At 43.4% G+C, this 13,026-nt stretch overlaps 1 protein-coding gene across 1 annotated transcript; it reads left to right on the forward strand.

Annotated features, from left to right (window-relative positions):
• Positions 1-1,081: 1,081 nt before the first annotated feature.
• On the forward strand, positions 1,082-11,912 carry LOC137095540 (NLR family CARD domain-containing protein 3-like). Its single transcript, XM_067462321.1, has 7 exons — positions 1,082-1,412; positions 2,886-2,966; positions 4,144-4,200; positions 4,784-6,563; positions 8,046-8,132; positions 8,972-9,139; positions 10,035-11,912. The coding sequence occupies exons 1-7, from the start codon at positions 1,082-1,084 to the stop codon at positions 10,366-10,368; spliced, it is 2,838 nt and encodes a 945-aa protein (XP_067318422.1). The 3' UTR covers positions 10,369-11,912.
• Positions 11,913-13,026: the final 1,114 nt, after the last annotated feature.

Genomic DNA, 13,026 nt, shown 5'->3' on the forward strand with positions numbered 1-13,026 from the left:
CATCAAGCCAACCCTGACTGGGACCGCCTTCCACCTGGAAACCAATGCCCTCACTGCAGGAGAACGTGTGGGTCAAGAATAGGGCTCCAAGGTCACCTATGTACCCACCACCAGTACACTGATCTTGGAAGACAATCCTACTCGGATGATGAGGGATTGCCTAAGTAAGCTCTTTGAGATTTATGTGTGTGTTTAGGGTACATCCATTCTGATTGAAAAGCTCCAAATTTTGTATTTTGTTCTTTCGAATGTTATACCTGGTTAAAATAAACCAACCTAGGGAGCTGGTATAAAACAGTCTCTGACCATATTAGGAGTTGATACAAAATATTCTTGGATCAATAAAACAAGTAAGAAACTATAAAATAAAATAAGACAGAACAAGAACAGGACTTTCTGCTTTAAATCAGTTTGGTTGTGCCTCATGTTAACCTCTTTCTTTTATTGTTGTATTGTGGGCTCGGCCTCATGTAAGCCACACCGAGTCCTTTGGGGAGATGGTAGCGGGGAACAAATAAAGTTTTGGGTTGTTGTAGGTTTTTTCGGGCTATATGGCCATGTTCTGGAGGCAATTTTTCTCCTGACGTTTCGCCTGCATCTATGGCAAGCATCCTCAGAGGTAATGAGGTCTGTTGGAACTAGGAAAAATTGGTTTATATACATTCACAGCTAGCCCCAGCAAACAAAAGTCCTTTGTCTCACCCTGGTCATTCCACAGATATATAAACCAATTTTTCCTAGTTCCAACAGACCTCATTACCTCTGAGGATGCTTGCCATAGATGCAGGCGAAACGTCAAGAGAAAAATTGCCTCCAGAACATGGCCATATAGCCCGGAAAAACCTACAACAACCCATGGATTCCGGCCATGAAAGCCTTCGACAATACAAATAAAGTATTATTATTATTATTATTCTCCTAGTTATCATGGTGTCAAGGCTTACCCTTTGCTCTGCTTGCTAGAAGCCAGTAGGGCTAGATTAACCCCCTCATTTAATATTGATCTAGGAACAGCTGATGAATCTAAACTGAAAACCCATGTTTGTGTCATCCTGTGTTCTCCTCTTTCCCTCTCTTCCAGATGGCTGCACCTACAAATTGTACTCTGTTGATCCAGGAGCACCGGGAGCGACTTCTGCGCTGGACTGAACCCAACCCAGCTCCTTTGCTCCGTCGGCTCCGAGACTGTGAGCTCCTCACCCAGCCAGAGTATTTCGCCTTGCTGGAGACATACCCCAAGTCCAACCAAGTCATTGCACTGCTGGAGAGGGTCAGCAGGAAGCCTGAGGAGAGCCAGAAATTCCTGGAGGAGCTGAAGGAACTCAGTGAGGCCTATTGTACTGAGCTGCAAGACTGGCTGCAAACTTATTATCCTGTGGATCAAAACAGAGAAACCTCTCCAGTCCAGTCAGGTACTCCTTTATTCAAAATGTTTGGGACCAGAGGGGTTTTTTAATTATTATTAATGACACCTCCCCTCCAAATTCCTATATTTGTATATACACAGTGAGTGAGGGATGGGGGAAAGGGCGCTAGATGCACATCCAGTGACCAGTTAGTTTTTTTTTTCCCCTCTGGTCATCCTAAACCCATTCTGAAAAAAGAGAACTTACTCTACTTACTCAAGTCCTGTTTACAAAACAGACATTCCATACGTTTGGCCTGCTATCAGCTCACTTTCTGCATTCTTGATAAAATATTTAGGAAGAGAAGGAAAAATATTCTTCTTGCGTCATAAGTCCTCTCATTTTCTCTCCTCAAAACTCATTAGACACAGCAGGTAAAAGGCAGAAGTGGGTGGTTAGTAGCAAAAAGATTCAGTTTTGGAGTATTTTGGATTTTTTGATTACAGAGACTTAGCCGTTCCCACAGTGATTCACAGCTAGCCTCTAAATCAGATGTGGAAATTGTGTAGTTGATGGCCACACAAAGCATTTTGTGGGACCTGTTCAGTCCTTAAGAACCCCTCTTGAGTCCTCCCCAAGACTCTTAGCATTTCAAAAATATTTTTCGGCCAAAAAAGAATCTCAATTCCTTTTTTCGTGGAATGCTGTGAAACAACAATATCTCACAATGAAAGAGCAACAAGGCTCTTTTTCCTCTTTTCCTTCCCCCTTCCTTTAGAAAAGAAGATGAAACAAGATAAGTAAAACTTAATATGTTACCAACACCAAGAAGTAGATGGAAGTCAATGTACATATAAATAGTTGTCGTTGTTGTTGTTATAGTGATTTTTTAAAAATATATATATTTTATACTTTTTCTGTATTTGTCTCACTTTTTATTCTGTTTATGATTTTTTTGAATTTTTCTTTATATTCTATATATGTTTAAAATTGAATAAATATAATTTTGGAAAAACAAAAAGGAATGAGAACCTCATCACACTGAGGGCAAGAAGTGCCTTCTCCCTGCTTCACTGCGCTGTTGATACGCTGAAGGCATAGAGTCCCCTGGAGCTCATCATATGATGCAAGGCTACTTCTGTTGGGGCTCCATGGAACTCCGTGTTGGCAGTGTGCTGGTGGCGCACAAAAATAGAGCCCAAGAAAGCCGGAGGAGGCAAAGAAGTGGGGAATGTTATCGGAGAAAGTTATCACATTCTCCGATGACCACCGATGGGTAGGGAACACAGCGTGATGCTACCCCATGATTTCCCCTACAGCCCCCCCCCCCTTTTCCCTCAGTAATGTAAGGGCCATCTGATGAAGTCCAGACTCAACCTCATTTTTGGTCATTTAAAATTGTGGGTGTGACATGAAGATCTCCAGACACGACCAAATTGGAAACATATTCTGTGGGTGAGAAGTGGGAGATATTCTAGTGGGGAAATCAAATGTCACCTCTTGTATTGCTTCTAAATCAATACTTGGTTTTGCTTCCAGATCCTCCTCATAAACCTATCAGATTTTTCTCAAAATTATGGAAGACAAGGAAGACATACAAGGTTCAGAACACACCTGCAGGCAAGTCATTCTGCCATGTGGCACTATGGGACAGTGATGACAACATCTTCAGATATTGTTGGTAGTCAACTCCCAGTGTTCCCCGCCAGTGACTATGCTAGAAGGAGCTGCTTGGACTTTGATAATATTTCGAGGGCTGCAAGATATTCATTCTGCTGTTATTCATGAGAAAATTCATGAGAAACTTCCCTTTTATCTCAGTAACTTTTAATGGGGGGACAGGAGTCCTATTTGGAAGCAATGCTCGAATTCCTCCTCCCCTTCATAGTTAGGGCCCTTATTGGTTACTTGAATGTTCAATGTTTCACAGTTGAATACTGGGACATGTGTGGACAAGCAATAAAAGAGTGGGATCAAGATGGCAAAAGTTGTTAATGAGGATAAACACATACACAAGCTCAGAAAGACTGCAGCAGTTTACATTTCCCTAAGTATGCTGGGAAGGACAACACTTCAGCTCATCTTCTCACTCCTGTGAGTTAATGCAGTACAAACTGCTTCTGTACATTGAATCCAAATTGTGGTAATTGGATTAAGACAGCATTTCTCAACCTGGGGGTTGCGAGAGGGTGTCATAGGAGTTATGTGTGCCAAGTTTGGTTCAATTCCAATGAAATTCTGAATGCTCATTGATTGTAGGTTAACTATAAATCCCAGCAACTACATCTCCTAAATGACAAGATCAATTCCGCCCCAACCCCACTAGTATTCAAATTTGAGCATATTGGGTACTTGTGCCAAATTTGGTCCAGTGAATGAAAACACACCCTGCATATCAGATATTTACATTATGATTCATAACAGTAGCAAAATTACAGTTATGAAGTAGCAACCAGAATAATTTTATGGTTGGGGGTGACCACAACATGAAGAACTGTATTAAGGGGTCGCGGCATTAGGAAGGTTGAATACCACTGGATTAAGAGGAGGACAAAGAGGGAAAGTGAGAGGAGGAGAAAGAAACATGCTTTCAAAAGCCGATAAAAAAGTGGGAAAGGAATAATGGAATTGTCCCTGCCAAATTTGGATGGTCAATGGATATGCTATTTTGATCTGTCGATATGAATAAGAACTAACCACATTGTGGTGTGTGGTGGGAAGCAGTGTTTTGCTTAAACTTCTCTGTGGCTTTGAAATATATGTTCCACCTGCAATGTTTCCTTCCCTGTCTCAGCAGATAAGGAGCAGAGCAAAGACTTGCCTTTCCGAAGAGGTTTGAGTGTACAACTTAAAGGTAACGTTTACTGTATGACCCCTTTATTACTGGATATGCTGCCCACGGTTTCACTAAGCCAAGTTTCAAAAATATCCCCTACCCTTGAGATTGTCCTCCAATATGATTCTAAGATATGTTTCTAGCTCAAGTATAGTTTGAGCAAGTCACACCCCCTCATCTTTAAAGTAAGTCAGTGGTAAACTCTCTCTACAAAACATCTTGCCAAGAAAATCCTATGATATGTTTGCTTTAGTATTGACTTAGGTTGCAAACAGCTTAAAAACACACAACAGCAAAAAGTCTCATTGTTCTCTGAAATGGCTCCAACAGATGTTTTCCAAGTGAGAGTTTTGGTCAGAATTATCCCAGCGATTTAAAAAGGTACCTTTGGGGACTATAATTCCCAGAATCTCTCAGGCCATGCTGGAGAAGGGGTTCTGCAATTTGAATTCCAAAAAATGCACTGTGCATTGTAGTTGGAGGATTCTGGGAGTTGTCTTTCAAAATGTATCTTTTGAAGCTCTGAATGATCCTCTGGAAATAATCTTTGGGGTCTGTTCTAATCCTTTCTCTTTCCTATACCAATTCCCCCCCTGTTTAGCTGCCCTGCAGAACCATCGTCGCTCACTACTGACCCGTACAGAGAAGCTTTGCGCCAATGTGGATGACACTGAATCCTGTGGACACATTGAGATTCGCTACACTGACCTCTTGCTGTCTGACAGCCCTCGTTCTGGCTCTGCCAGTCATGACTACTTGCATCTGGCCTCTCGCCGAGCACGCCTCTACTCCCTCCATGCCCCCCGCCGTTTGGGCCTATCCCAACTTGTCTCCCCACTCCCTGGTGAGACTTCCCCACCTCTCCGTGTGATGCTGAGTGGGGCTGCTGGCATTGGTAAGAGTGTAGCAGCCCAGAAGATCCTCCATGACTGGGCCCTGGGGGTATCCTTCCGAGATTTCCTTTGCGTGCTGGACTTTTCCTTCCGAGAACTCAGTCTCATTACGACACCCAAGAGTCTTGAAGAGCTGATCCGCAAGAAACATGTCCATCTGAGTGAAGTTCTCCCTGATCTACTGGCTCGATCTGGGAAGATCTTGGTGATCTTAGATGGTCTTGATGAGTTCAGGCCTTCATTGGACACCCAGAATCCGTGCCACCAATCTGACCAGCCTGCTGACATTAAGGATTTGGTCCATGGGCTCCTCTATGGGAAATTACTTCCCGAGTCGACCATTGTGGTCACATCTAGACCTTCTGCTAGCCTTCCAGAAGATCTCTTTGATCGTCATATTGTCATCCTTGGCTTCCAGGAAGAACATGTCCAGGAATACTTCTTCCGCTTCTTCCGGGATCACAAGCGTGCCACAGCTGTGCTCAGCTACATTTCTCTCCATGATGGCTTAGCCAGCCTCTGCTTCATTCCCCTCTATTGCTTTATTCTCTGCACAGCTCTGGGGGAGTTCTTCCCCTGTGTGGGAGCCATGGAAGCCTCTCCACCCAGCACCATCACTGATGTCTACCGTCAATATCTGTGTACCATCCTTCGCTTGCGCAAGCATCCTTCAGGAAGACCAAATTGTACTCTGGGAGGGGTGAAAGATCTATTACTGAAGCTTGGCAAGTTAGCCTATGCTGCTACATTGAGAAAACGGACAGTATTCTACACCGATGAGTTGCAGGCTTTTGGGTTTGATCTGGAGAGCCTGCCTGGTAGCTTCTTGAACCGGATCTTCTTCAAGGAGAATGATCAGGTCTATGGCTTCTTTCACTTGACCATACAAGAGTTCTTAGCTGCATTGTATTCCGTGGTAACTTTAGACCCCAGTGCTGAGGAGTTAACATCTTGTCTGGATCTCTGGTGGGATGGCAGTGCTCTAGAAAATGGTGAAACAGAGAAACATCTGTCTTCACCAAATGGATTATCAGAGGGACTTCTCAGCTACACCAGGGAGTTCCTGAGTGGACCCCAACAGTGGGACAACTTGCAAATGTTCTCCAGGTTCTTCATGGGACTCTTGACCTCCAGGATGGAGGGCAAGCTGGATGGGTTGACTGAACGCCTGACAGGTGATCCCCTAATGCCTTTGGCCGACTGGTTAGGAAGCAAGGTTCAATATGAATCTGACCGGAAGCTGCTTTCCTTGCTACATTGCCTGGCAGAGCTGCGGCAGGATGGAGTGACCCGGAGAGCAGCTTCCAAGTTGGATGAAGTGGATCTGTTCAAGGTAACCTTGAACCCGGTGGACTGTGCAGCTTTGGCCTATGTTCTTGGCTGCTCAGAGGTGAAGGTGCTCCGGAATCTCAACTTAAGCTACAGCAACATGGGTATCAGGGGTCTGAGGCGACTGCAAGGACATCTCCATCGATGTGAAACTCTGCAGTGAGTAGTAATTTTGCCCAAGCTTGCTTTATAAACATGCAAAACCTTTAGTGACTTCAACTGATAACATTTATCATTGAAAATTCTGGCAATTGGCCTTTGGTAAAAATGAATATTTGTTAGATCCCTAGCTCTATCTTGTCAACAGAATTAAAATATGCAGGGTGTTCTGTATAAGAAAAAAGGAGCACTAAGCTAAGAACTTAGGGCATGAGAAGGTACAAACTATGAAGCCATTTCATCTATACTATGTATTTAAACTAGTATCTGCCTCTTCCCACTCCTCAGATGGTTTCACACATGGCTTCCTTTGTCCTTAGGTGATTTCAGGGATTCAACCTGAGCCTTCTTCCCACAGAAAGGCAGGGTCATTAGACTGAGTAAGACAGTCATACTGCGGCACTTTTGACGCTGGACTTAGCGCGAACATCTGATCGGCATAGCCCGCTGTGGCCCAGAACTCCTGAGCTCACGCCATAAGTCCAATGTCTTCAAAGTTATGAGACTGCCCGGAAGCTTCAAATGATCCAATGGATGGTAGCCAGATTGCTAACAGGAGCGGTGCTCAGCAAGCATACAACTCCTCTACTGCGCCAGCTCCACTGGCTGCCAGTTTGCTACCAAGCACAATTCAAAGTGCTGGCTTTAGCCTATAAAGCCCTAAACGGTTCTGACCCAACTTATCTGTCCGAACACATCTCCCCTTATGAACTATCTAGGACCTTAAGGTCGTCTGGGAAGGCTCTGCTCTCGTTACCGCCTTCGTCACTAGTACGTTTGGTGGGGATGAGAGACAGAGCCTTATCAGTGGTGGCCCCTTGGCTATGGAAAACCCTACCTAGGGATATCAGATCGGCCCCTTCCCTTTTAACATTTCGGAAAAAAGTCAAGAAGTGGCTTTTTGAGCAAGTGTTTGCAAATGCAGAGTAACTGACATAGGAAAATGGAACGACTAGACAATGGGACCGGACAATGTTTTTAACAAGGAAACACTAATGATTTATGTTTTATTGATTTTGTTATGGTTTTTATTATATGTTAATGTTTTCAATTGTATTTATGGTATTGTGGGCATTGAATTTTGCTCTGTAAACCACCTTGAGTTGTCTGCGGGCTGAGAAAGGCGGTATACAAATACAGTAAATAAATAAATAAACTTACTTTGCTGTCTTCAGATTCTCTCCTAAAATCATTTCTTTCTTTCTTTCTTTCTTTCTTTCTTTCTTTCTTTCTTTCTTTCTTTGGTGGTGGGGAGAGTCAACTGCCACTTCAATAGGAGAAAGAACTGTTATGGACTTTGTTTAGCAAAACATTTTGGGCCAATGCTAGTGGAAAGTGCATGCTCTTCCTTTCTATGTGGAGGCACCGGGAGGGAGTCTAACTTCTGTCAGTGTGACCCTACAATGTCCATGTCCTCCTTTGATAAGATTGGGAAGGTCAGATATCTATGTCTGCATTCTGAATTAGTCTTTTTGTTTCCAGAATACGCTATAATTCCCTGGACCAGGAGGCAGCAGCAATAGAAGCTGCAATACTGAGGTCCCCAGAGTGTCGAGTAAAACGGCTGCTGTGAGTGACTTCTCTCTCTTCTCCCCCAAACTTCTGTTTTGATTTGTATACCCCACTTTGATGCACTATATGTTTTTTTCGAACACCAGCTCCCAAAATTCCAGATTTGGTTGGATTTCCTGGGAGTTGAAAATCCAAAACATCTGGATAACAAAATTCAAGTATGTTGCTCCAGAATGTTGATGTCGAAAGGTTTGCCACTAACTGTTGCATCCTGTCTCAGCTTATATAAAGTCTGTATAAATATGTTTCCCTGGCATTGTGATCCTCATAGGTCACATAAAATGATGTGGTGGGCCAGGTTTGGCCCACAGGCCATGCATTTTATGTGTGTGCTTTAGGGGATTCCAAGAAACTTACAAACAGTAAAATACAGTGAAACATAAACTCCAACCCATTAAAAACCATATCTGCCAGAGCATACTGAAAACAAATGCTTCAATAAAGAAAATGTATCGTTGAAGGCTTGCTGGAATCACTGGGTTGTTTGTGTTTTCCGGGCTGTATGGACATGTTCATACAGCCCGGAAAGCATTCTCTCCTGACGTTTCACCTGCATCTATGGCAGGCATCACAACCTCTGAGGATACCTGCCATAGATATAGGCAAAACATCAGGAGAGAATGCTTCTGGAACATGGCCATACAGCCCAGAAAACACTCAACAACCCAATAAAGAAAATGATATTAACTTGCTGACAGAAAGACAGCAGTTGGATCTCCTTGGGGAGGGAGTTCCATAACTTGGGAGCAGCCAACAAGAAGGCTTTCTCTTAGAAACTGTGATATGTGGCCCCTCTGTTAAGCTTTGTGCTCTTTCCCATACACACATCCTAATAGGTTTTGTGGGAACTGCCTGGGCTCAGAGGGAGTGAGAAGCTTATGGGATGCTCTCCAGCATAACACTACCCTTGAAGAGCTCTACCTGGATATCACAGGCATCACGGACAGTGGCTTGGATAATATCCTGGATTCGCTGATGGGCAACAATACTCTCCGCCTTCTGACGTGAGTTCCCTCAGTTGATGTTTCAGTGAAATAATGATACAAAAACTTGGCAAAGTAACCTGAAGGTGAGCAGGACAGAGTTGTTTCAGAGAGAAGTCAAGAACCAGAAGGCCAAATTTCACAACGACCAAAACCAACATGCAACTCAGTACAGAACTTGGTGAAATCTGGTGATAGAACAGTTGGACCTCCACATTTTGCAGATTTGACTGGTCATAGATTTGATTAATTTACTCTCTGTGTGAATCTCTAATACCCCCAGTGCAAATCCAGGCTCAACTTCTGGACCTAGAGATTCCCAAAGATGTGTTTTCTTGGATTATTATTATTATTATTATTATTATTATTATTATTATGTTTATTTATACCCCACTTTTATCTCCAACAAGGGCCCCTGTGGTGGCGCAGTGGGCTAAACTTGCTGACCGAAAGGTTGCCAGTTCAAATCCGGGGAGTGGGGTGAGCTCCCACTGCTAACCCCAGCTTCTGCCAATCTAGCAGTTCGAAAACATGCAAATGAGAGATCAATAGGTACCGCTTCTGTGGGAAGGTAACAGTGCCTCAAGGCAGTCATGCTAGCCACATGACCTTGGAGGTGTCTACAGACAATGCCGGCTCTTCTGCTTAGAAATGGAGATGAGTACCAACCCTGACCGATAGAGAACCAAGGGCAACCTTATCACAGGGTTTTCTTGGCAAGATTGGTTCAGAACAAGTTGACCTTTGTTGTCTTCTGAGACTGAGAGTGTACGACTGGTCAATGAGTTTCATGGTCAAGCAAGGATTTGGGTCATAGTCCAACACTCAAAAAAGTATGCCTAATTGACTCTCATAGATGTGTGCATATCGCATTTCCCTTGTGTGGTCTTGATGCTTATCTCAATTGTTTTGCCAGGATTGTGGGGAACCGGCTGAGCAAAGCTGGGAGGAAAGTACTCTCGGAGCTGAGTGGTAGAAAACCAGAGCTGAAGATCATAAGCAGTTTCCTCTCGGACATGGGGCTGTTGCAGGCATATTTGGACTGGGTAGAAGAAATCAAAGCCGACGGGGAACAGATGGAGTCTGTCAAGAACGCAGATGCCCTGCGTTCAGTCCTGGAGGTTTTGGTGGAGACGGATGACCCGGGAGCAAGTGAGGAAGCCCGGGGGAAAGCCGAGCACCTGAAGGAAGAGATCTCTGTTCTCCTTCGGAGGGAGGAGAACACAACAGAAAATGGGGTGGCATCATAAATCAATTTGTTCAATCCGATGTATGAACTCCTGGGAAACCAAAAGGGTACCCACTATAGTTGGATCTACACTGCCAAATAATGCAGCTTGAACTGCATTATATGGTTAATGTCGACCCATATAGTGCAGTTTGAAATGCACTGAACTGCATTATATGGGTCTACACCAATCATATAATGCAGTTCAACATGCATTATTTGGCCGTATAGATCCAGCCTTAGTGAAGGCTTGTCTTATCACTAGCTGCCCCCAGCTATTCCATTATCTTGGAGGACAGAACTGCAAGGGAGGATTTTAGCTGTGCAGAATTGTAGCACTGGATATATGGCATACATACATTGTTTGGCAGGGACAGTTCAAGTTTTCAACTTTGTCACCCCACTTTTTTGGATGCTTACAAAATATTCTAGGTTTTTTCTTTCCGCCTTTGTCTTTGAGTTACTAGTTGCTGCATTCTGACTTCAAAAGTCAAAAGTTGTTAGCATTCAATTAACAGCGGAGGAGAAAGAAAAGATGGGGGATCTTGCCTTTCCCAGTAGGCTCGAGCAAAAGCAAGCTACTGCTGCCTTTCTTGGTTTGTGTATTCTTCCTTTTTAAGGGTTTTTGTCATGTTGACTGCAATCTGCAAGGGCGGCTAAAGCAATAGGCAAGATATGCATTTGCGTGTAGCGCTAAACCCCAATGTGTGCTCTTTAGGCGCTCCCGCAGCAGGCAAGGCAGGTGAGAGAGAGAGGCAGGACCCTTGTGGGTCCCTTGCTGCCGCAGCCTATGCCTTTGCTCCTGTGACAAGGAGGATGAAGCAGGGTTGGCTGGGGAGGCAGTGGCGGCGGCTAAGCAATAGCCTCCCCGAGGAAGGAAGCCTCTCCCCTAGTGCCCACCCCTCCAAACCCAGCTCAAGGCAGCCGGTCAAGGCGCGCAAGTCCATACGCACGCTGTGGCTCTGCGCCTTGGGATTGGTCGGAGGGAAGACAAAGTTGGCTGGAGGGAAAAAGAAGCTAACCAATGTGACCAAGGAACAACCCCATTGTTTAGCTCAGGGGGCTAAACAATGGGTTTTTTTTTGGGGGGGGGGTGCCAAAAAACTCTTTGCTTACACTTGAAAATTACCTAGGGCATATGACATTGTTTGGCTCACATGTCAAGCTTTTTATCAGTGACATATTGGAGGATATAGTATAAGCCACTAATACAACCTGTGTGATGTTAATTAGGCATGTGCATTTGTATTGGAAAGCCTCTGAGGATGCCTGCCTGAGTTGCAGGTGAGAATGCTTCTGGAACATGGCCTTAAAGCCCGAAAAACTTACAGCAACCCAATACCCATTAGGTTTGTTGGAATAGAGGGGTCATGAGTAAAGAAAGAGTCCTAGCCATCAGAACCAATGATGAAAGATGATGAAAGATGATGTAGTCCAAAGTCATCTAAAGGCCTATGAAGTTCTCCACTTCTGAGAGGGAAGAGGGACCACACACAATGACTTTCCTGCATCCAGGCCAGCAAGGATAATGGGAATTAAATGAGATTAAAGAAATATGTTATTTGGCGTGTGTATGTTTTACTTCTCTTAATCTTTCCTATGGATTGTTAAGGACATATTGTGGGGATTGAATTACTATACAGAAACAGCCCTGGCTAAATCCGTTATCTTTGGCTGAAATGAACATTATAGAGGAGTAAATCACGTATCTTGACTTTTAAAAAAAAGGGGGGGGGGAATAATCCTTAAAGCAGCTGCTGTAGCCTCTGATTATAGTCACAAAGGGGCCTGGGAGGAAAATACATGCAGCCTTATTGATTTACCTGCAGAGGCATTCTTGTTCTTGTCTGTAAGGTCCTCAGGAAGGAAAATGCAAAACTTAAAATGAAATAAACCTTTTAAAAAATTAAAAATGCACCTTCCTGAACTAGGTTTGAGATGCTTAACTACTGGGAAGTCCTAAATAGCCCAAATGTAATTGGTTGGCACCCAAAAACTATATATAGTGTATTTGAACTATATTTCCATATTTAGCTGGGGACTATTGGTTTTACAGTCATGGATCTGCTTTGAGTCTCTTTTAACAGAGGAAAATTAGGCCCCATCTACACTGCTGTACAATCCAGTTTATCTGCTTTGAACTGGATTATATGGCATTGTAGTCTCAAATAATCCACCTTGAAGACGATAATATGGATTCAGAAACTAGATTAAATGGCAGTGTAGTTCCAGCCTTGGATACAAATAAATGTAAATATTGTAGTAGATTCTCAGTTAATGGGAACTCAGGTTAGTTGCCCCCCAAAATCACACACACACACACACACACACACACACACACACACACACACAATAAAAGTGAAAATATATATGTTTAGCAAAGTTTATTGATTAGTCCACTGATCATATCAACATTAAAGACAAAAACAAAAAAGTACACAAACAGACACTAATCACTATCCTAAGACTCCTGTAATAGTGAACTAACAGACATTAAAACTTGATTAATAATAATAATAATAATAATAATAATAATAATCCACCTTGAAGCCGATAATATGGATTCAGAAACTGGATTAAATAGCAGTGTAGCTCCAGCCTTGCATACAAATAAATATAAACATTGTAGTAGACACTCAGTTAATGGGAACTCAGGTTAGTTGCCCCCCAAAATCAAAGA

This window comes from Anolis sagrei, chromosome Y (assembly GCF_037176765.1).
Source record: "Anolis sagrei isolate rAnoSag1 chromosome Y, rAnoSag1.mat, whole genome shotgun sequence".
Lineage (NCBI taxonomy): Eukaryota > Metazoa > Chordata > Lepidosauria > Squamata > Dactyloidae > Anolis > Anolis sagrei.

What these genes read in the sequence shown, in the direction of transcription:
- LOC137095540 (XM_067462321.1), top strand. Translation starts at nt 1,082, where the DNA reads ATGGCTGCACCTACAAATTGTACTCTGTTGATCCAGGAGCACCGGGAG. An exon ending in TTTGAGTGTACAACTTAAAG is followed by an intron (nt 4,201 to 4,783) that starts GTAACGTTTACT and finishes CCCCCTGTTTAG; the next exon opens with CTGCCCTGCAGAACCATCGT. An exon ending in TGTCGAGTAAAACGGCTGCT is followed by an intron (nt 8,133 to 8,971) that starts GTGAGTGACTTC and finishes ACATCCTAATAG; the next exon opens with GTTTTGTGGGAACTGCCTGG.